Source organism: Cylas formicarius, unplaced genomic scaffold (genome assembly GCF_029955315.1).
Source record: "Cylas formicarius isolate icCylForm1 unplaced genomic scaffold, icCylForm1.1 PGA_scaffold_10__41_contigs__length_53128322, whole genome shotgun sequence".
NCBI classification, from domain to species: domain Eukaryota; kingdom Metazoa; phylum Arthropoda; class Insecta; order Coleoptera; family Brentidae; genus Cylas; species Cylas formicarius.
In genome coordinates, this window is record NW_026844214.1 from 40,045,220 (window position 1) to 40,069,732 (window position 24,513).

A 24,513-nucleotide genomic window follows, 5' to 3' on the forward strand; every position below is an offset into this window, starting at 1 on the left:
AAATTTACCATATCTTAATTAGGAGGTTTGAAAAAGATGAAACTGGTGTTAAATGTGGCAGAACTACCTTATGGAAGTGTATTCAACACATGGGTTTTTGATTTAAAAAATTGACAAAAGGCAAGTTTTAATGAAATCTTTTAGAATTCGGAAATGGGGACTGGAAGATCTAGAAAAAATTAGGATTTACAGAGAACAAAGGTCAATTATTTACTTGGATGAAACGTGGTTCGACAGAAAAGGGTTAGGTTGACTCAGCTGATAAATGTAAAACAAATAAATACCTACATAAATAAATAAATATTGTTCCGCCATATTTCATTCTTACAGCTTGCCCGGGTCTTTCCTTATTTCGTATCAGTTAGTCACTTTCTTATATCTATGAACAGCCTTTACCAAAATATACCATAATTGATTATCTCGAAACACGACAACTGTGCGAGAATTGTAAAATTCTTTGAATATTTGGACTTATTTTGATATTTTTTAATTCTACTTTGCAAAATTTGTTAAAATGTTATCAACAAATTTTTCTTTTAAATAATAAATATCAAATATCGACTAGTATAGCAGACGAAACAAGTATAAACACAGGGTATTATACAGTATATGTATGTCAAATTAGCCCATACACTATCGATACAGTTCAGGAAACTCTGGACGTTCAATGGACTCTCATTTTTATACAAAATTATAGGCGTCCAGTATCGAATATGGATATTCTTTTAATATTCACTGTCGTATGTGATACAAAATACTTTAATTTAAGCGCTATCTTTCAGAGGTAAATTTCGTTAGATAATGATAATATAGAGCAAATCATACTAAAAGCTAATTTGAAGGATTCTAAGAACACATTTTTGTTTGATCATGTTGAAGACTGGTCACTTCAAGTAAGTAAGTCCGATAGGGTCACAATCTGTAACGTTATCCGTTAGAGTGGATTCGAATCGAAGACTTACTATTTTTGAAAACAGATATTTTGTGACGTCACCGCTAGAATTAATGAACAGAATAAGAAGAATCGTTACTAACTGAAAAATTAGATTTAAAATGCTTTGGTTAGTTTCCACACACTTAAGTTGTTTTTTGAGAACATTTAACGAGGTCTGAGCATATTTTGAGAAAATACTGCCTTAAAAATGCGGCATCCACATTTATTGATGATCTGACAGCGACCATGTTGATAATTTTATACTACAACGTCATTGGTTATAAACGAGATTTAAAAGTTGAATTAACTTTCTCAATTTTTTTTTTGTTGCTTCAGAAGTTCATTTTCGGCATAGGCAGGGTCTCTATATGTGTAGTAGCTATGTGGTTTAACCTTAACATCCTAACCAAAAAATTTTTGTCATGCGATTTTATTCGCTTCAATTTTTTGAAATGCGTAGTTTTGGTTAGTTTCTGTTTTTTTGTTTTTGTGTTGACAGGGAGAGAGAGGGTGTGTACATTATAAATATGAAATAAACTAAGCAAAACTAACCAAATACTTGCCGGCAAATAAGGCCGGTAACCTTGGATTACCGTCAAACATTTACATATGCATTATTAGTATGGTGGGTGCAAAAACTTATATATTTGTTCCTTTCTTCAATATTTCTTAAAAAGTGTGCATTCCAAAGTGACATCCAGAGGGCATTTGTAGAGGATATCATTATATATATATATATATATATATATATATATATATATATATATATATATATATATATATATATATATATATATATATATATATATATATATATATATATATATATATATATATATATATATATATATATATATATATATATATATATATATTCAGATCTGGTACTTCCTTGAATTTCCAGTTGGTTAAAAAATGTTCTATTTGCGTGTATATATAGCATTTTCCAAAAAGGAACCAAAAATTATTATATTTACATGTAAAATTAACCACCAATTTATTTTGTCGTTATTATAAAATGCGTCGTGTAAATTAAATTCTTTAATTATATCGGAAAACAACCTATACGACAGGTATTATGTAGACATGTAGTTACTTATTCAAATTCAACTCATTAAAGTTCAGACTAAATAATACCCCTCTATCATTCTTCCCTTCATTTGTGCGTGTTTGTTAATAATGCATTAGGTCTTATCGATCCTATCTGACGTTTCGCTCGAATTAACCACAATAAAACATTTTGCAGGCGAAGGTCAAGTATATATTTTATATATAGGCTATATTATCCTGGTACGAAAATCGCGTGAACGCCCTTGATTCCGCATAGCGCAAATAAATAAACCCCTCTGCCTTTGTAATATTATTTTTGTTTAAAAGTAAAACATCACCATGCACTCTACCAGTCGACCGTATGCAGCGAACTCGATCGGTACTCATCGACCAATTTTCCGAAGAGCATATTTGATTTATCGTTAATTGCCAATCATGAAAACCAATTAAATTGGCAGCTCCGACGTGCACGCGATATGTATATAACCAACGCATCTATACTTACCACAAAATTTAATTGCGTGAATGCAATTCCGTAATTCAACGTTTCACCCCTAATTTTTGAACTGCATTTTTCTACCATGGCGACAAACGCGCATGATCAAAGATTGGTGTGCGAGTTTTACCGCAACTGTATTCAAAAGAACATTAACGGTGTTGCGGACTGACTGGGCTCCAATGAAAAACTGATAATAATTTTGTTGCACCAAATAACAAGTGACAGTTTTCAAAACAGAGACTTTAAACATTTGAAAATGGAATTGGAATTTCACACCAAAATGGAACAATATTACCAAACGTTCGTTGAGTTGCAGGAAAAATTAAAAAAGAGGTAAGCAGATGTGTGTTATTGTTTGCGTTTATTTTTGTTTGTATCGTAAAACTCGGAAAGGGTGACGTTGAAAGTGGTATACGGATACATGCGCGTTGTAAAAATTAAAAATAAATACAAATCATGGGTACTTTTTAATTATTTTTCCATTTTAGTGAGGAAGAGCGAATGGAATTGGAAATTAAATTCAATGGTATGCTTCAGGTTGCCAAAGAAGAGTAAGTATTTTTTCAAAGAAGAAAATAATTTGAGGTTGCGTTTTGGACGTCCAAACGGGCAAAATATTATGTCTAAGAATATGACATTAATTGGTTCCTATTACTTTCTTAGAATTTTGGCTCCAGTACACTATACACTAATATTTTGCTGACCCAACCATTTGATCTATTGACTCTTCCAGCCATTTCCTGGGTGAGATCTATTTTCCTTAAGTCAAATACACGACAATAAAAGTTAAAAGAAATCGTCGTGTACTGAATATTATTACAACAAAAATAAATAAAAACAGTTCAAATAAGTGCGTAAGTTTTCATCTCTATGACTTTGCCGTTCCCCTTTGAAGAAATTTAATGGTCACTTTGGTAAACATGAGTTGAAATTATACTTATTGATAAATTTAATCCAAAATCAATACCTACGTACTAATAGTATAGCAAAATAGTTTGTATTCGCATATTTAGCCACTTAATAATTAATTAATTAAAAATAAATTTAATTCCTAATTTTTAAGCATCGCCAGGAACCGAACATATTTAAAAATTAGTTTCAAAATTACTTTGCTAAATAAAAAATTTATTATTTTGCACTATTACAATTACTACCAAACTAACCAAAGTTACAATTGAGAACAATTTAAGGGCAATAATTCATTTATGAAAATTTTTGTTCTCACAATCTAAATTCCCTAAATATTACTAGTACAATGTCTAATTGTAGTTCTTTAAATTTTAAAATTTCTGAATTTGTAATTTCAACAGTAAACAAGTTAGCACTTAATTTAAAACACGCGCCAATGTATTAATTGTTATAAAACGTGAGAAAATTGATTTTAATGCAAAAATTTATAGTCATTTTTTTAAATTAAAATCTAATCTTAATTTTTTTTAATGCACCTCTAACATTAACCAGTAACCTTTTTGTAATTGCAAAAGAATAGGCGTATAATTGTTTTAAGATCATCGGGACCGGCCGATTTATAACAGCAATAACAATTAATTGAATAATTTCAAATACGAAAAAGAGTTGTCAGTGATTACTCTTAAATGTTTTCGAAAAAACGTATTGAGGATGAGATTATATTCGGCCTGCCGTTTAAAGTTTAAAAGTTAACTGCCAACCAAACTTCATAAATACTTAATAAAGTTAAAATTAATTTTATAAAACCTATCCTAACCTAAACCTATAATTTAAAACAAATCGAGTTTAATCTTAACCCGTCTCGTTCATTTTAACTTCTCTGTATCGCATCATTTCAATTTTGAACGCAATTTTATATGTATTTTTAATTCTTAAGCGTAATCAACAAAAGCGGAAACAACAATTGTCTTTTCGTCTTTTTAGGGAACAAGCTTATTATCGAAAGTTACGGGCTCAGTACAAACAATTTTTAGAGGAAGACAAGAGAAGGCAAGAGCGTAATGAAAAAATCATGAGAAATCTGGAACGGGTGGAAACTAGAATTGCAATGCTGTCCGCAAAAACAGAAAGGCTAAACGTGCTGCGCACTCAATATCAAAACTACTTGTGCAGGATAGCTAATGCAACCAAAAGAGATTTGAATAGCGTTGAAAAGCCCTTTGTCTCAAGAAAGGTCCCGTTTTGCTCCACTAGCGTACTAAATTCGGTGCCTCCAAGACATACTTACGTAGAAAATCCTCTCAGCGAATCTATCAAAGTCCCAGAGATTAAATTGCCGGAACACACGGGCAAAGAAACCAATTTAAGTAGCGAGGAAACTCTTAATATTTTGGACAAGTACTTGCAGAACATATCTTCACAGAAATACCTAGATTTAATAGAAAACGAAAAACAGAGGCGACAAAAGTTATCATTACTTTCACAAAATTTGGTGACCGATAGTAATCAAGCTACATCTATAGCCGATGATATCATAAGCTCCATTTATTCGAGGTATTACGGGAAAAACAACTTCCTTTCCAAATCGTCCTCGTCTACTGACCAGGACAATCAGTTTCCAAAAAAGTTGAATGAAAAAAATGAAAAAAACGATTTCGATCACAATCCACGAACAAGAGAAACATTTCGGGCGAGCACTGAAAGTGAAACGGTGGAAACTCCATTACCAAATACCTTGAAATTTTCTAAGAAAATAAATTTCCAATTAGACGCAAGCAAGCAACATGAACGAAAAGTTTGCGATAGTCAAGATGCGGAAAACTCGAATGTACTTACTACCGAAAATGTGAACTTCAAACCCGGAACAACTGAAGAGGATCTAGCAGAGAAAATGACCAAGGGAGATGAGAACGAATTATCTCAAATGCAACATGAATTTGGGCTTTCAGAAAAGAGGACAGATTTTATGACCGAAATTAATATAGAAAGTAAAAATAACCAAAGTCTATTCGACGATACAAATAACGAGTTACCGACGGTAGAGAAGAAAAAATTAGCAAACGAAGCTATTAAAGAGGTTTCCATTAATGTCTCTACCGAGGCAGCAGAAGAATCTCAAAAAGAATCACATTGGAATGGAAATGCGCCCAAGTCAGATCAACAGGGATGTGAAATAGCAATTCAACAAAATATATCAGAAGCCAACCCTAGTGCAATGTCTAACATTTCATCAACGAAACCAATTTATGTTCGGGAAGAGAATGCTGAAGGAACTACCCAACACAACTCATCTACATCTCATTACAAGGCAGATACCGAAAACCAAGAACTAAACCAAAAGCAAGAGCACGCTCTGGAAAATCAAGCGCAGTACAATCTGCCTAAGGAACAAGTCGACGATAGTAATCAAAATACTGAAAACCCTACCCAAGAGGACAAGCCTGCATCATATTACGAGGAAGATAATCAAAAAGAGGGACAGGACAAACAAAATCAAATACAATACACCCAGCCAACGGAGCAAATCAACGATTATGATCAAACTATTCAAACACCCACTCAACATGACCAATCTGCATCCTATTACAACGTAGATCACGAAAACCAAGAATATGACTTACAAAATCAAGTTCAGTATGACGAAAACGGTCAGCCGATACAGTACGACTACAGCCAATATGATCAATTTGGACAGCCGCTTTTATACGATCAAAATGGTCAGTTAGTCGAACCACAGTATGACGAAAGCGGTCAGTTGATTCCACAGTATGACGAAAACGGTCAGCCAATTGCCTTGTATGACCAAAATGGCCAAGACGTTTTTGGTGGAATGATTGAGCAGTATGATCAAAACGGACTGCCTTATTATCCTGATCAGGGCGGCATTGAAGACAATCAAGAGCTGCAACAACACGTTGATCCTAACACGCAAGCTCAATACTATGGGGAGGGAGAGCAATTAAGTCCTGACCAACAGTTTCATGCAGAAGATCAACAGCAGGTCAATAATGATAGTTCTGACACCATAGCAAATAGAGACAATACAGTAAGATTCGAAGAACAAGTAATAGAAAATGAAAATGTCTTGCAATCGGAGCCAGTTGAGCCAGATTCTGAGCACTTAGATAGGGAGGAGGTGTTAACGGATGAACCAGTGAGTGGTACAAACAAGGAGAATGACAAAACAGATCAACGGGAAAGTATGCCAGAACCAAGTAACGTTTTGGAGATGTTGGATACTGACACGGATAGTATCAAGCACAATGCCAGCAAAATATCAAACGACAGTGATTTTGATTTTAGCTAAAGATATTTTCGTTATAAAGTAGGGTATTATTCAACTTGTGACACTTTAAATCGATCACCTTCTCATATTTATAGCTAATAAAGTTTATAAAATATTTTTATTATCGTTTTCAATCACCGACCAGCCTAGGTCTATCGTTTCTTTTTTTATCTCTTTTGTTTTTATTATATATGTATATATTTAAATGTTTTTTCTAGATGTGCTCGATCAATTTTTCTCGTGTATGAATTATTTATTTCTCCACCAAGCGCGTAGCAACGTGACAGAATATCAAATAAAATCTAGTGGTCAGCCATCGTCACTTGGTAGTAATACACAGTAGATTAAGCGTCTCTCCAAAACCTAAATTAAGAGGCTTTTAAGTACTCAAAAAATTATTGACAGATTTTTGATGTTACAATCCTATTAAGAGTCTGAATACATACTTTCATTAGCTTCGTGCTGAATGTCGTATATAGCAAATAGTTATGAAAATAATTGTTTCTGCTCCCTACTCTAAAATACTTAGTTATGCACTACACTGAAGTTGTAAGATATCGAATGTGATTTAAAATGCTGATGGTGTTTTGGAGGTTTGTTTTGACGGTCACGTGACACGCGAATGTATCTCTGGTGTTTTGCAAAAATTCACCCAAAAGAAAAAAATGGTCGTAGAAAACGTATATAAACTTTTAGAAACATTTTTACTTTTTTATTAAATCGTTTAGTATAAAGTTTAAGTAATATTCCGTGTAGTATAAATATAAAACTTTTATAATTTGTTATTAAAAACTAACAATATCACAAAAATTAAACTTTTTACACGTTTTGGTCATAACATTAGGAGTAATATTCCATGTAGTGTAGCCTGAAAAATTTTCCATCCTCTCATCGAATTGATATAGTTACCCAATTACGTGAACTTGGATTTTAGGATTATCTAATCTTACTGGTTGTTTAATTGAATCCTGATTCGCGTCATTATTTTTATGGCAAAAGTTTCGTTGAAACGCGAAACAGTAGATAGATAGGGGAGCCATTTTATTTTCTAAATAAAAATATTTCCTAACTTAAACAACCAATCATACCGTTTCTCTGTATATTTATTTCCTAGTAAAATACCACCTCCATTGTCTTTTGCCTAAATTACAATAAAATTCTTCTTCCTCGCGTAATACAGTTTTGGGCACACTTAAAAAATCCTTGTAGCCGTGAAACTGTAACGTCCCTCGATTGTACTATATTCTACATATTATCGCAAAGATTTGTATACACTTCTTCTTTCATACATATCACGATGGAACAATTATCGTAAACTTTTTGAAGCGAATAAGGAATTTGCATTATTTTATTTTTATTTTAAATTTCATAGTAAAATAGACTAACCTAGATAACATTTTAAGTTTGAATGAGATGTAGCAATCGAGTATCAGATAAATATACAGCATGTCCAATAAAAAAGTATTTTTAAATAATAAAAAGGCAATAGTGCTGGCGCGAGTTTGTTCATACCGTATATATGCAGATGGTAAAAAATGTCATAACAAGTTATGTACAGCTTCTAAGTACCATATTAAGATGATTTGTATTAATATTTCCAAAACATATTTATTTCAATAATAGAAAAGGCGTTGTTAAAATTTTTGGTAAACCTTGGTTGATTCATGAGAACCTAAAGAATAAAGCAAAAAGCGATGTTCCAAACCCAAACATTTTCAATTCAATTAACCAAACCTATACCATAGTATTGCGTCTTTTTTCTTATCAGAAACGTTTTGGGTTGTTCTAACATTGGTTGATTGTGTTTAAATTGTCGAACTTTTTGTATTACCTGGAGTGGAAAAAACCCCAAACAAAGCAAATAATATTTTATTGACAAATAAGTAAAAATTAAATAAATAGATAAATAATATTGAAATCGAAAGATCCACATTCTAGAGCACCATGATTTTTAAACACATGTAGTTGTACTTATTTTCCGACGCTTCAAAAAAATGCAACCTTCGAAACAAAGTAGTAAAATAAGATTTCAGAGAGAGAAAAATAAACTATGCACATCGATTTCATTAGTTTTCAATTTTCGTCTCGTACAGGTAGAATGGGATTTTTTAAAATTAGTGTATAAATAATCGATGAAACCATTAGGACTTCCATTAAATTTTGTTCGACATCGTTCCAAGCTATTTTATCTTCGCAATCGCTCACATTGTTAGTGCCAAAATCAATATTATAAGCGCCTCACGTTCGAGAACTCAACGGCACGACAATATTGCGAGGCAACACGCACATTGCAATCGTTAAGAACTGTAGTGTATGCCATCTTCTCCTATCGCCACGTCGCCGCTGAAAGTGTTTCGACATATGTATGGACAATTTCCGCATGTTCACATACGCGAGAGAATCGCGGTTTAGTGTGGACGTGCTTTTAAAAAAAGAAACGCCGAGCGTGGCACATTTTGTTTAAGCCTAATTTGTAATAAACTTGACATGGGCGAAGTGTATATAAACGGTTTGAGGAAAGCCGATACTTTGAGTTTTTACGAGGAATTTCCCGAAGGCGACGGTGAACAGGAACCTTCCAGCAATATCTTGGAACGATTAGGTTTGTACGTTTCGATTTGGAGGTTAGGGATTCGATTTCTACGTATTGCGCGGTTCATTCAAATTGTCGATAAATTAGGTAAAGGAATGTTTATAATGCTTTCGGCAGGGCAGATAAGAACTTTGACTTTTTGAGTGATGCTAAAAATAGGAATTCCTTCAATGGTATCGCTATTTCTTTTTTGCTGCAGATAGATAAAGTGTCGAGAAACTTAAATGTTTGATTTATTTATAGCACAAATATTTGCATTTCTTTTCTTGTAATGCTTTTGTGTTTCAAATTATTGTTAGTCAGTACGCAGAGAGCGCAAGCTATAATAATAATGCGCAATAGTTTATGTTCAAACGCTATGATCAACATCATAGAAATTTATTTTACTCTACTAGATAGCTCACTTTTTGTTCTAACATTTGTTGTCGAGTAACTTTCGGTTAACCAAAACAAAATTTAAATATATTATTATATTCGGGTGTCCAGCAAGTGTGGAAACGGTGAAATATCTTGAGAATTTGACTATTGTAATAAAGGAAGAGATAAATTGCGTAATTGTCAAAATATTTCACTGTTTTCAGACTTTTGTAACAACTGGTATACTACGATTTAATGTTGGAACAAACTTATCAAAACATTGCAAAAAATATGTTGTTTGCCACTAGTATTATTCCACTATCTATTATTATCATATAAGCCTAAATATATCAATTTTGGCGAGCGTTAATTTTACCAAATAATTCTATCTGAAACCTGGAAAATTCTAGAAATTTAAGCATCTGCATAAAAAAGTAGATATTTTTAAAATCTAGGAATTTAATTACCCGACCTGCGATTCTCCATTTTTATGCCTCACTATTTTATTATATTTACCTAAGTAATGCTATTTTCTACTAATTGACTTTATCTTTGAATAAATGTTTTTGATTTGGTCTTACATGTCTACACGCACAATTTGCAATAATTACAATATTGCAATCGATAATTGTTTAGCTCCTTGTCTTTTGAATTTAAATAAAAGAGACTACCTTATCAAAATCAAGTCTTATTTCTTCATTGAGATATGTATGCTCCCCTGCTTTTTTTTAGGAAAAAAAGTGTAAAAATCACAAATCCTAAATACACAGCTTGAACACAGAATTATTTATCTGGGATTTACATTTTTTGACGTCAAAAGTTGCCAATGTTTATGCTTGCTAAGCGTTAACTTCAAAAAGTGAAAAACTGTTTTTTTGGCTAAACGGGGAATAGTGTCTGATGATAATTCATCAGAAGAAGTTAATTTTCTATTCAAAGTATGTACATGGTTAAAAATAATAAAATAAAAAATATATATCTGAAAAGTACCTTTTCTTGGAGCTGTAGACTGCAATGCTGTAATAGCAGGTAAACAAATACCTATGACGTACGAACGGTTCGATATTTAGCTTAAAGACGTTCGTAAATGTAATATGGATTCTGATGTAATAAATTTTGATATAACAGAAGTTATCGAGCCTTTCTTAGGTATATCTGAAGGTTCGAAGTTCAGACAAACCAAGCGAATTATACTCGGCAAATATTATTAGCGTGATTCTGCAGATATAGAGCAGGATCTATATTATATGACCTTCTAAAGACAGACCTAATGGTTGACACTTATTACAAAATCCCTTGATATAATTATCGAAAGAAAAAAAATGTCATGCATCTAGTTCGTAATCCTTCTTGGTTTTATCAATAAAAACAAGAAGAATACATATATTATACAATGCAAAATGAGGAGCTGCATCTGGATTTAGTTTCAGGGCTGTTTAGACGTCAGGAGGCTGCTTTATTTTGGAATAATTTCTAGAAATTGAAATTTTGGGTTCACTTTTAAACCGCAAGTTTTAGTAACTTATTTTTTTGTGAAGTACTGTATACGCAAATGGAATACGTGTTTTAAATTTACTCTCTAAATTAGGTATACTCGTATTCCTTATTGATCTAATACTAACTGTTAACCAGAATCTTATCGTACTCCTGCAAACAACAAGGGAACTATTTTTAGATCATACAAGGCATCGAGTTTACTCGTCTACCTGTTCGTCAAAGAAATGTTTTCAAGTTCCAACTGCTATTTTTAACACCTTTCTCCCCGCTGCAGTTTTATTGGTGGTTCAAAAATAGCCGTCTTCCTAGATGAAAAAGACGATTATTTACGTTGCTTTTGCGCGAAAGATACAATCCGAATGGGGTCCACATAAATCGATTAATTTAAATAGAAAAAACGAGTTCTATGGTCTTAGGTAATTGTAGTAATATTTCTAACTATATAGAATAAACAAAATGCTAGTAAAACGAAAAATTATTCTTTTATGGTTTATAGCTACAATTCTATACAATAGGTATGCACAACATTACAGATTTAAAGAAAGGTTATAGAATTGATGCCTATAGATTATATCTCATATAATCAATGAGCCAGCTTTCGGTAGGGAATGTTAAAGAATAAAAAATATATCACACTTTGTAAAAGTCAACATCTTAGTTCACAAAGTGTATTAACTTATTACAAATTAAAATAACATGGCTTATAAGCTGTACACAGCAACATAAATCAATCACCAACTATCCACCAATGCATAGAACAGACAACTTCAAACTGTATTATACACACTTGAAAATATTTACCGAGTACACTCAGTCAATCAATCTAAACTGTAATTGAAAAGTGAATCAAATTTTACAATATAATGTGGAAGCTATTGGGGATTGTTCTCTTTTTATTGTTCTTTTATATATTTTGTAGGATGGGCTGTTTCCGTTGTTTGATTACTTTATTTACCTATATATTTTTTCTTGAAATTATTTACACATTATTTGGCAATTCAAAAAAATTTTCTTTAAATATTTGTGTAAAATAAAATATTCTAACTTCAGAAAAAACCTTGGAGTGTATTTAGAAATTCAAAATATTTAAGTCTTTCTAAATATGCGCATTTATTATTTTAATTTTTTTTTACAAATACTGAAAAATACATTTTCACGTCATACAATTGATAAATTAGCAATTTTCTTTGTTATATGATAAAATACTTTATTTAGTAATACTTACATTATTATATATTTATAAAACAAAATCAGATCATGCAGTAAGAGAGATTATATTATATGCATATTATATTGTCACCGTCAAAAATAGTAAAACGGTATCACAACTCAGTTCAAATAACAGAATTCCTAGTACTAGCCGGCTTACTCTAATAGTACCTATATTATGCAACAAGTGCGGTAAAAAACGGCATTTGACTCACGAGTTTGACACGAGCGGAGCGAGTGTTTAATAAACGAGTGAGTTAAAAAGTTGACCGAACGTGTTGCATACTATACTTTTTCTACGACCGTTGCTTTTTGGGTACATTTTTGCAAAACACGAATACATTCACTGAGATCACTATCAGAATTGACCAACGTCAAAATTCAAAGTGAGGCAAATATCTCCTAAAACATCCGATTGCTCCCAAATCCGTGCGGTCAAATTCCGGAAATGTCCGAAGTGGCTCGGATCGTGGGAAACGAAACTGACGTGGAAAACCGACGCTTCTCGCACTCTAGATCGGTGCATAATTAGGTATTTTACAGACGGGAGTAGAAAAATAATATTTCGTGTCTAATAAACTCGTGAGTCAAATGCCGTTTACCGCACTTGTTGTATAATATACTATTACCTTACAAAACCCATATCACCGGAAGTATTTCAGTTCGATACCCGTAGTTCATTGAGTGACAGTGATGCGAATGTCAAAAATAGCAAATGTCAAGAAAACAATGTTGCACAACCGAAAATATAGCGATTCGTATATTTACAGCTTGGGTACTTACTACAATGTATTTGATATGCCTACGCCACTGAATATTGTTGTGGCAACCGGTGCAATATTGTAAATTAATCAAATATTGTAAAACATTTTAGACAGTTCCATGACGGAAAGTTTGTTCCCATTTTTACGCGTTCGTACTACCGGACACTTGGCAGTGTTTCTAATTATTTGTGTTTAAAAATACTTTACTTATTCTCGCGTGTTGTAAATGTGCCAGTGGCTTAGTTTTTGTCACGAATTGGGCAAGTTTGGTGCTTTAAGCATTTTCCTTTGATTGAAAATTATCATTCGTTACCAACTCAGTTCGTGGTGTGCGACTTAAGTTGTCGAAGATTCAGAGTAAATGTAATAAAAATGTGCTCCAGGGGTATGAATTTGTCGCCGATTCCGGGTGATAATTTCGTCGTCGTGAATTCGCCAAATTATTTGCGAGTGGATTCCTTTGTTGATGAAGATCGCGCAGGTACGTTCGCGTTTTATCTTCATTGGTGCAATCAAGTATAATCCGTGCAACTCTAATATGCGCGTGTGTAACTTTATTCTAATCTTTGTTTAATTTAGGTTCTTTCAAAAAGTTCAATCAACCACATAAACCACTGCGAGCTGGAAACAATTAATATGTATTCACCTAATTCTGATCGGTTTTTGCAACTTATTTTGGATTTAAACTCCAAGACCTTTTCTAGAAAGTTTTCATCAGATCCGAAAAAGTTTTGCAAATTTCGATACCGGTCCCTTTTTATTCTAAAATAAATAAAACAATTTATAATCCTTCCTAACACACACTGATGCAAGTTAATTAAACTAACTAAAGCTCAGCAACCAAAAGTAGCAATCAACATTAACCTTAGGTAACTGACACTAGGCAAAAAAGATTTGACGCATACTGTATATTTTAATATAATTTGAATCGTATAACTACCAAAGTAAATACTAATTACACCAGCAAGTATCTTGTTTGGAATAAACTCAGTAAGCCCAAGAAAGTGTTTTTTTTTCGGAATTATATGATATCGATTGGTATTTGAAAATGTAAGAAAATTTTATCCAGCATATCCCAAATTTTTATTCCCCTTTCTTTCTTTCTTTGTATACAACATTTTATCGAAAATATATTTTTGGGGTCGAAACAACTAAACACTAATCACCAAAATTCTTCAAATCGTCTTTAACTCATGATAAGATGCTACAATTCAAGAAAGAAGCTATTTGCCTCATGTGCACACAGGGAATGTGGGTGTGGTCGTTAACGAACCAGCCATAGAATTTTTTTGTATACCAAATTTTATTTAGGTGAGATTGATGATCAGTTAACCGAATAGAAAATATCTGCCCAGTTACGCGTTGTGAATAGTTACGGAAATGGCATTTACAAAAAACTAATTTTCATAACTCGGCTTAAAAAATTGGGAATTCTCGTAACCCACAACAAAATAGAAATTTCGCAAAAACCAATAATTACATTATTTAGGATTTTATTGAGACCCTATTTAAGTTGCTTGTCTATGTTATTGGCAACATGGAAGTAAACTTTATGATTTCGGCAAGCTTAATGTTAGTGCTTCAGGTTTTTAAAGAAGCAATCATTTTGTGAATTCAGACAACTTTTTAGGGAGTATTCGAAATCACTAATTTAGTTAAGCATTCATTCAAAGTTCATTACTTTCTCTTTGGAATGACGTTTGATAATCAATAAGTCAATTAACGATATCATTAAATATTTGATTTTTCCCATTTCCATGACAGATAAGCGTGCTTAGTAAAAAATGAATGTCTCGAATAAGCCAAGTAAAGTGTTCGAATAGTTGGTGGTGTAGCGGATAAATAATTAGTAGGGAAACCTTTATTCGTGTTTCCATCCAATTAAGGTGCACTTAGCCGTATTTAGTCGCTTAGCTGCGACGTGTCGGACGTCATATATTATCAGAAGGTCATTAAAAATATTGCCTCTCCCAAATTAATAATTTTAACGTTCCACCAGGAAGACGCCACCAGTTCTATTAAAAGCGTCCAATTTATTTTCTCCTCTGAACGCGGATTGGGACAAATAATATCAACAACTAATTTAAATATCAAATAATTGCAACGTGAAATGCGATAAACGGGATGTTTTTCAATAAACTTTTTGTCGCGGTTGAGGGTGAGCTGGAGGTGACTGATAACGTCAAAGTGGCAAAAGGTGAGTTTTCGATAATGCCAGTTAAAAAAAGTGTTATTTCTGCCAAATTTTATATGAATTCGGAACCGTTGACCGACAATTATTTTAAAGGTTTATGAACTCTGTCTTTCAGTAAAATTCCATGCACATGAATCAGGTATTGAGGTCGCCCATGAATTCTTTAGATAAGTCAGTTTTTATTGCTGTTTTTTGTAATTCGAGAATTTGAATAATTAATAAAATATTTTAAATTTGAATTTCCATTACTTTGATGCGCAAAACCATATCAGCAAATTATGTCACCAAATCTTGTCTAAATTTGAGTAAGAATCTATCAGTATCATTAAATAAATAATTTACTGGCTTTTTGCATTTCGAACACAAAATCATACTCTTACACAACTAACGGCACAAAGATAAAAATTCTATAAAGAAAATGGTTTCCTGAGATTGTAAATAGGTCATTTGTGCACTACAAATGTTTTATTGCTATTGTCAGTCATATAAACCTTTAATGTCTGTTTTACATTTTACAACGTGATTTCCGTGGTGCTTCCAGACCTCAAGATGTGGGTAAAATTTTAAAATCTTGTTTTTTTAACGAGTTTGACGCCTAAGGGATATAAAAATAGTTATATAGATATTTTATGTAATAAACATATTAGTAAAAAAATGTGATTAAAAATATGAAGCTGTAATTAATTCGTGTTATTTGCTATTATTTTTGTTCTTCCACAGAGCGTCTACAATTTAAGATTTTATTTTTCAAAGTTTATTGACATAATATGTATTTAATTAAAAAAATTATGAACTTGAAGAAGTCGTTCACTCTCACATTGAATCTCACACAGTGAGAAACTATTATCTTTATAATTATGTATGGAGCAATCGGAATATGATTTAGTTTCAATTTTTAAGCAATTAAAAATTCCCCCTAACCTCTAGTTGGTCGAACGAACATTCCTGAAGTGTAATATTAAATCATTTCAAGTTAGCTTAGTATATATATGGTCCTTTTTTTTTTGGTTTCTATCGTAGGAAAACTCTTTAATATCGATTTCTTTTCGTTTCTCAGGAAATGAAAGTCCTTCATCCTTTATTGCTGCTGCATCATTTGCCGATACAGAACCGGAGTTGCCGAACGAAATCTCTGCACCATACGAAGTGCCACAATTTCCAATCGAACAAATCGAAAAGAAATTACAGATTCAAAGGCAGTTGAATACAAAGTAAGGTTGTATTGGAATGGTTTGGGGTAGCCACTTCCAAATTTTCGTTACCTATCTACTTGCACTGGAGCTTGCATTTCTATTTTCGGCTTAATGTTGTTTCAAAAATGTGTTTTGAATTGTAGTACTATTTTTTTTTAATATCTTGTTAGGGTTTTGGAAGACAGACGTAGCCATTACGAACCTTCGGTGCCAGGTGCACCAGAAATCGAGGATATAGATGAACACGATCTCTATGTTCCACACTTCCAGAGAGTCTCTATATCGGGAGAAGACACCAGTGGGGTACGTATATTGTATTAAAGTGCGTATTTAAATTAAAATTATTTTAAACAATTTAAATAGCCATTTTAACCAACCAAATAACTGGTTTCTCATTTGCAATTTTAGTTCCCTTCTTTGCAAATTATTTGATTTTTTTTGTCGGACAATTTTTTTTTATTTCCTGAACAAAATAGTTATTTATTAAACGCGTTTATCCAATTTTCTTTTACTTTTTTGTTCTAACACTGGGAATATAAAAGTTACTAGTTTTTCGTGGCGAAATATTTGCAATTGATAGACTGTCAAATCTTTCACTTTGTAGGTGCCTTTGGAAGATCTAGAAAGGGCTTCGAAGCTTCTTATTCAGGCTCTCGAGCTCAGAAAACGTTACATGAAAATGTCATTCCAGAGTTTTTCTTCAACTGCCGCCAGATTTCTGGACCCTGACAAAGAACAAGAGCAACATGATGATAAACAAACCATTGAAGGTACTTACTCTAGCTAATATTTAGGCGAGTGCAAAATGCAGTTCAATAATAAATGTGCATATAAATAATTGATAATGATTTCACCCAACTGTAATAATAATAACCAAGTGCAAATGTTAATTTGTTTCCTTATCCGTAATTTAATAATGATATGGGGCAATATAATTAACAACAAAGTTATTTAATTCCTTTTAATTTTGTTAATTCCTTAATTTTAAATTATTTCTGTTAAGTTTTTCTGTGATATTTTTCTGCACACAGAACTTTTTTGAAGTAATTTTTCCTCTAACGGAAAAGAGTGAAAAACACTTTACGTAATAATGGACAACAAATTTTTCGTTATTAATCACTGTAACTAAAAAACATTTTACCTGAATTTAATTAACATAAAAACTTAATTTATTGCAGATCCGATTTACTAAAACTCATTACTTATGAGGTATTATAAAGTATCTATTTTTTAGAGTGTGCTGAAAAGTATCACTTGGCAAGCTAATGCTTTACAAAAAATTGTATGCACGCTTGTTGAAAAATATTATCATCCATTTTTGTGACAATAAAAAATAACGAATTCAGCGGCAGTTTAAAACTGAATATATTTAATTAGCTGAATTCAGAGGTAGTTTAATCCACGACGTAATCAATCAACTGGAACAAGAATTTCACCACTATAGCTATGGCGTGTGACGTACGAGAAAAAAACATTTCGGAAAAGATTTTTTTGGATATTTTCCATTTCAGTCTTATCCGAATCTATTCACGTATCCAGTATTTAATTGTAATTAGAAGTTTGAATTAATTATATTATTAGATGAAGATTACATCGCCTTGTTGTCAAGAACGGCAAGAACTTCATTTGACGATGTCTTGTTGACCTGTTTGACTAAAGAAAACTATGAAAGAATTATAAAAGGTTTCGCAGGTAATTTTTTGGTAAATATTTTGCATTTACAAAAATTGATACATACGACACAAGCAATATACGATCACATAACACCATACAACCTCACTAGACAGGTGTATATTTTTGCCACGTTTTGGTGTTGAAGGATAAAATAGTAACTGTGTAGAATTAACTTCTTTGTTGTGTAGATATTGCAAATATGTATCATGTGGAGTGCTAATTTCGGTATATACCATTTATAGCTTCAACTAACGTTAGGTGCTAAATAAGCGGTTCTATTTCTCCTTTTGTTACATTCCGAGTACCTTTTAAACATAATTAGGCTTTTAATTATGAATATGAATGAATCTTTAAAGCAATCACAATATTTATTCTTCCAAAATCAGTACAATTATATTCCCTTTAACACCTTCCCAACATCACTCTCCTCTTATTTTCTTTTTGCGTTAATTTCAATGAAAATTAAACCGTTTATTCTAGAACATGGTATTCACCATCCTCCCATATATCAGCCGTGGGACGCGCCCATAATACCCGAGACAGAACACGTTTTTAAAAATCACAATGGAGTGTACAATGTATATCCGAACGAAGAAGCGTTAAGAAATGGAAAACCATGCGACTACGAATATATTGATGTTATCCAATTTACTTCTGACTTTTATACTATGTGTAACATGATCGCCGACGGACCACTGTAAGTCTAAACAAATTGTGTAGGTATGTTTTCTAGAGACAAAATTGGGAAAATTTCCGTTTTTCAGAGTTAATTGTCACTTATTCTTTTTCTTTTAAATATTCACTGCGTATATAATAAACTGCCGACTGGTACGGCATTGCGGCAGTTGCTTGCGGAAAAATCGATTTTCCGAAAATTCTTTCCGAAGTTCAATCTTAATACGCAGTAGTGTGATAGAAAATTAAAAAACCGTGCTTTTCCGTTATCGAAGTAGTTAATGAATTTAACTATGTATCATACGTACTGAGAGAAGATTTTTATACAGACTTCAGCCAAGAGCTTTTTGGATATAGCAAAATTCATTTGTATTTTTTTTTTCTTCAATAGCAAAGCGAAATTTTAAAAACAATCCCTTGCTATTTTAATCTAGACAGTTATTGTTAGAGCACAGCTTCTATGGGATTACCTTTTGTCTCTTTTATAAAATAATGTTGCTGCGATAAGGAATATTTTTAACTGATCTAGTAAAGTGTTTTTGTTACTACAGTTAGTTTTTTCTTGTGATGTTATCTAGCTTGAGGAACATATTGCGCCGCAATATTTTTTTTTATTTGGCAATGAGTAAAGTTGTAAAGAAAAATATATTTAAAAAAACCTATAAAAAATATTTTATTGTTCTTCATTTACTTATTCAAAATTTGAGTCAATTAAAAAAACAAAACAGTTTTGTGAGGATGAACGTGAATCATGCCATTCATTAAATTGTCTCTAAGCGTCTCCCATAATTTTGCTTATAAACTCATTATAGAATCATATATTCTTGGATGTTGTGGACTAATCCTAATAAGATATTATTAAAACAAATATATATTATGCAATTTAGTATATATGTCATAGATTCAGTTATTCGAATGAATAGAATCGACATGAATCCTTCCTAGTTTTCCAAAACCCATATTGATTTTTTAGTTTCAGCTAAGTTATTTCTCCTGCAAATCGTTTATTGAAAGTAGTATAACACTTTTTTGGATAAAAAACATTGGTTTTTTGCTTATAGAGAAAAAAAAAGTACCTATGTTTCTTTTCTCTAGTAAATATAAAATCTTGGCAACACATTTTTTGCTGATATATATCAATCAAAATATTAATCCACATATTTTGTGCTCACCCCAGTCCACAAAATTAATTAAGGTGATACAATACCTTCAAGTGCAAAGGTTATCCGAAAAGCGCTGACAATGCAATTCTCGACTCTGACAAAGATTAACATTTAGATATCGATATGTAGGCTACATGTAGAGGATTTCATTGTAGCTTACAGAGAGTATTTTTGTCCTCTCTGTCCGGTTAAGTCTTCCTCTACCTCATTCTCTTCCAGGAAATCCAAACCTCAGGAAGTACTGCTATTTAGACAAACGAAAGTCTCAGCTGACTGGTGTTGAAGCTTTCGAATTATTTCTTTAGTTGCCGTAGTTTACCTTATTTCGTTTTTAACATACTGTCTTTCCTCTTCTAGAAAATCCTTCTGCTATCGTCGTCTAAGTTACCTGTCATCCAAGTTCCAGCTGCACGTACTCTTGAATGAGCTACGTGAATTGGCATCTCAGAAAGCCGTACCTCATAGAGATTTCTACAACATTCGTAAGGTGGACACTCACATTCATGCCGCCTCATGCATGAACCAAAAACATTTGCTCCGTTTTATCAAGAAAACCCTAAAGAATAACGCCGACGAAGTAGTCACCGCCAATGGAGGTCGTAAGATGACTTTAAAAGAAGTGTTCCAGGTCGGTATACAAGAGGATGAAGTTATAGATTTAGTAAGTTGGTGTGTGAGTTACGAGATGACAGTTTAGAGTAGATATACATAATCCCGCATTGAGCAATAATAAAACTTAGGTTTATTTGTATTGTGATGTAATAAATAGAATTTAATTTAATTATTTTTAGTTAGGTGCTTTTTTTTCCTTTGTGCTTACTTTGGGTTGCTTATATCATTCACGAATTTAAATAAATTTTACTCATGTTTAGTTAATGTTAAATGGAAATATGGAAAAAAATTCCCAATGTTTTCGATTTCCTTTAACCAACTTTAATCATAAATAAACCGATATGATATGCAGTGATACTGGGTGTAACTGTAAGAAGCGAAAAAATTACATTTTTTGGCTAGGAATATGGGGGGAGATGGTCTTGTAAAGTTCTTTATGATGTTGGATGAATCGCTAGGTCAACATCTCGGGATCTCTTTTTAACTCTGTTGCTATGGAAATATGGCTATTGTGTGAAACTACCATGAGCAAATGGCAAAGTTATATTTAGTCAAAATTTGGCAACTTCTTCTGTGTCCCATGTATCGTTAAATTTACTTGAGTAGCACAAATTCCGCTTATATTTGGGAGTAAGGTAAAATAGTAGTGTAATAGTTATTAAGTATTCAAAATACTGTTTTCGGGGACCTAGAGGAGGGTTTTCATTTTCATTTTTTGCTAAAATTATCGAAAACGTTTATGGTTTAGCATGCAGAAATAGATTTCATTTTTTATTTATTAAAACCTAGTTTAGGTCAATACATATAGTAGGTAATTTAAACTTAATATGGTCGAGCTTTTACGAGGTACAACATTGAAACTTGTGCATTTATAACACACAATACTTAATGTTAACTGGATTTGCATGTGAAATTTGCATATCAAGTCGCTCTAACGTCATCTCATTCTATGCACTCCATATTAGTATATCCTAATATTCAAAAAACTAGCATTTGTATCACAAAATGCACTCTAGTAGGGCTATTTCTGAAAGAAATATCAGGAAACTCTTTTTGTTGGTATCACTTATTCCTGGTCCCCTTTAATACATTCTTCAATTTAGATTAATAATAAAAATGTTTAAGCTTTTTTTTTTCATATCCTGTTTTAGTCGATGAATTTGACACCGTTCGATCTCACAGTAGATATGCTCGATGTTCATGCTGACAGAAACACGTTCCATCGTTTCGATAAGTTTAATGCTAAATATAATCCAATCGGGGAGAGCAGGCTGCGTGAAGTCTTTCTAAAAACGGATAATTACATTAACGGAAAATACTTTGCGAGTATTATAAAAGAGGTCTGCAGCGATTTGGAGGAATCCAAGTATCAAAATGCGGAACTTCGTCTGAGTATCTACGGCAAGAGCAAGAACGAATGGGACATGCTAGCTGCGTGGGCCATTGAATCCAACGTCTATTCAGAAAATGTTCGCTGGCTGATCCAAGCGCCCAGACTTTTGTAAGTATCGCCAAGAAAATAAACGTTTTTTCTAGTTAATTCTGCGTTATAACTTCAAAACAAACGAACAAATCATTTTTAACATTTTATTACATATTTTAAAGCAGACGTGACTATACTGGGTTATTTACTCTATAAGGCACGGAATATTGTGCACAAGGTTTTCAAAAAGCTTCGTTTTTGGACTACAGGGTTCTCTTATAGTTAATTTTTTAAAATTAATTTCTCTAAAGTATTGTTTAAGATAGAACCCTCTATAGTAATGAAACGGATGATGGAAGCATTTTTAAATAATTCGAATTATTTTTTGTTTTTTATGCAAAATTTGCCGTAAAATGTAACGACACAGCCTGCCAAAAATCTAATTTAATCTAGTGAGAATTTTAATTAATTATTCCAAATTGAACGCTTTAATAAAGTATCTGACATTTCAAAGCGTAATAGGCAACTAGGTAAATAGCGTCAAAAATCATGTCTTATAACCTGTTCTGGGAAAACATATAAAAGGGTGTAAAAACTGTATAATTAAAAATTACACATACATTAAAAAATATTGTATTCCATTTACATGAATCAAGTTGTGGCCTCTTAAAAATCGTACTAGAATACCCGGTATAAGATAAAATATGGTTTATTGTTATACATTCTGCAAATTTCGCTTAAATTAACTTCAATACTTCTTAAGGATTCGAGAGATTAAAATTAGGTTTTTTTTTTGGCAACATTCAAAATCCCTCTTATTTTGATCGTAGTATGCTGTAATGTGTAATATGAAAGTAATTTTTATATTTATAGGCCGCCACAAATCACAAAAACAAAATTTTTGAAAACCTTGTAGTTGGGCCTAATAGCGTGATTAAAATAAAATATTAATAATAGTCAAAGCATATACAGAGTGTTAAAAAGACATTCAGAAAGGTTCATATAACGTAACTCTCGAAATGCTTAATTTTCAAGAGACAGGTGTCAATTTTCATGATTTTTATTTTTTCGCTCGAAAAGATGCAAGAAGATGTACTTCTAGTGGCTTAGTGAACAAAAATATTAAAAATTCGTACACTGTATAAGTAGTTTTTTTTGTTGCTTTTATAGGACTGTTGGCAGTTATAATTTTTATTTTTATTTAACAGCGATATCTTCAAATTAAACAAGGTGCTGACCAACTTCCAGCAAGTTATCGACAACATATTCGTGCCTTTATTCGAAGTGACCGCTCGTCCCAGTTCTCACCCCGAGCTCCACAAATTCCTTCAATACGTGGTTGGGTTCGATTCTGTCGACGACGAAAGTAAACCCGAAAAAAATCCGCTTTTTGACAAGGACACGCCTAAACCCGAAGACTGGACCGATGACGAAAATCCAAACTACGCGTACTACATGTATTACATGTACGCAAACCTTACCGTGTTGAACCACTTTAGGGCCGAGAAAGGCCTACCGACTTTCGTCCTGAGACCGCATTGTGGAGAAGCCGGGCCGATCCAGCATTTGGTATGCGGCTATATGCTTTCGGAAAATATTTCCCACGGTTTGCTATTGCGAAAAGTTCCGGTACTTCAGTATTTGTATTATTTGGCTCAGATCGGTATCGCAATGTCACCGTTGTCAAACAATAGTCTATTTTTGAATTACCATCGCAATCCGTTACCCGAATATCTGGCCAGGGGTTTGGTGATATCTTTGTCTACCGACGACCCGCTACAATTTCACTTTACCAAGGAACCTTTGATGGAGGAATATTCGATTGCCGCCCAAGTATGGAAGTTGTCTAGCTGTGATATGTGCGAGTTAGCGCGAAACAGCGTTCTGATGTCTGGTTTTCCACATAAAACTAAGCAATATTGGCTTGGACCAAATTATACCAAAGAAGGTGTGGCTGGTAACGACATAGCGAGAACCAATGTACCGGATATTAGAGTAGCTTTCCGTTATGAAACGCTTATAGATGAATTGTCGAACATCTTCAAAAACCACAAGCTGGAAATGGAAGATAACTAGGATTATTTTTTTTTCGTAGATCAGTGCCAATTTAAAAGAAATTGTATTCTGTAAACGAATATTCAAGTTAAACATCTTATATTCTTATAGAGCGAATTTTATTCGTATCATTTTGATTTAATCTTTGTATATTTTTGTATTTCTTTTTACACTTTCCAAATTAGTGATTGATGGCTTTACTAGAAATATTTATTATCCATTTAGTTTCTTTTGAAATTGTTGTTACAACAAAAATGTTTGTTACAATAAAAAAAACCAAAAGAGATGTTACTAAAACAAAAGTGTATTTATTTACAAACCAATAAATACCGAAAATAAAATTTTGGTTTTGATTTTAACCCAATTCAATAACCAGGATCTTTATTAACTATCAAACAATAAAATAATGAGACTTTATGTATTACT

The 24,513-nt window shown here is 32.5% G+C and overlaps 2 protein-coding genes across 7 annotated transcripts; both read left to right on the forward strand.

Moving 5' to 3' along the window:
• The first annotated feature begins 1,890 nt into the window (after positions 1-1,890).
• Positions 1,891-6,810, forward strand: LOC132703750 (putative mediator of RNA polymerase II transcription subunit 26). The gene is made up of 3 exons (XM_060673194.1): positions 1,891-2,816; positions 2,972-3,034; positions 4,377-6,810. Exons 1-3 carry the CDS (start codon positions 2,740-2,742, stop codon positions 6,697-6,699), a joined length of 2,463 nt encoding a protein of 820 aa, XP_060529177.1. The 5' UTR covers positions 1,891-2,739; the 3' UTR covers positions 6,700-6,810.
• A 1,897-nt stretch (positions 6,811-8,707) lies between these two features.
• LOC132706206 (AMP deaminase 2) lies at positions 8,708-24,415 on the forward strand. 6 transcript variants are annotated; one of them, XM_060677399.1, is made up of 9 exons: positions 8,708-9,280; positions 16,350-16,503; positions 16,656-16,788; positions 17,090-17,255; positions 18,067-18,177; positions 18,640-18,856; positions 20,355-20,658; positions 21,761-22,110; positions 23,241-24,415. In XM_060677399.1, exons 1-9 carry the CDS (start codon positions 9,166-9,168, stop codon positions 24,106-24,108), a joined length of 2,418 nt encoding a protein of 805 aa, XP_060533382.1. In that variant the 5' UTR covers positions 8,708-9,165; the 3' UTR covers positions 24,109-24,415. The 6 variants fall into 6 exon arrangements, with proteins under 6 accessions (XP_060533382.1, XP_060533397.1, XP_060533415.1 ...); XM_060677414.1 differs by having other exon boundaries at positions 8,710-9,280; positions 20,355-20,625; XM_060677406.1 differs by lacking the exon at positions 8,708-9,280 and adding an exon at positions 12,979-13,579.
• Positions 24,416-24,513: the final 98 nt, after the last annotated feature.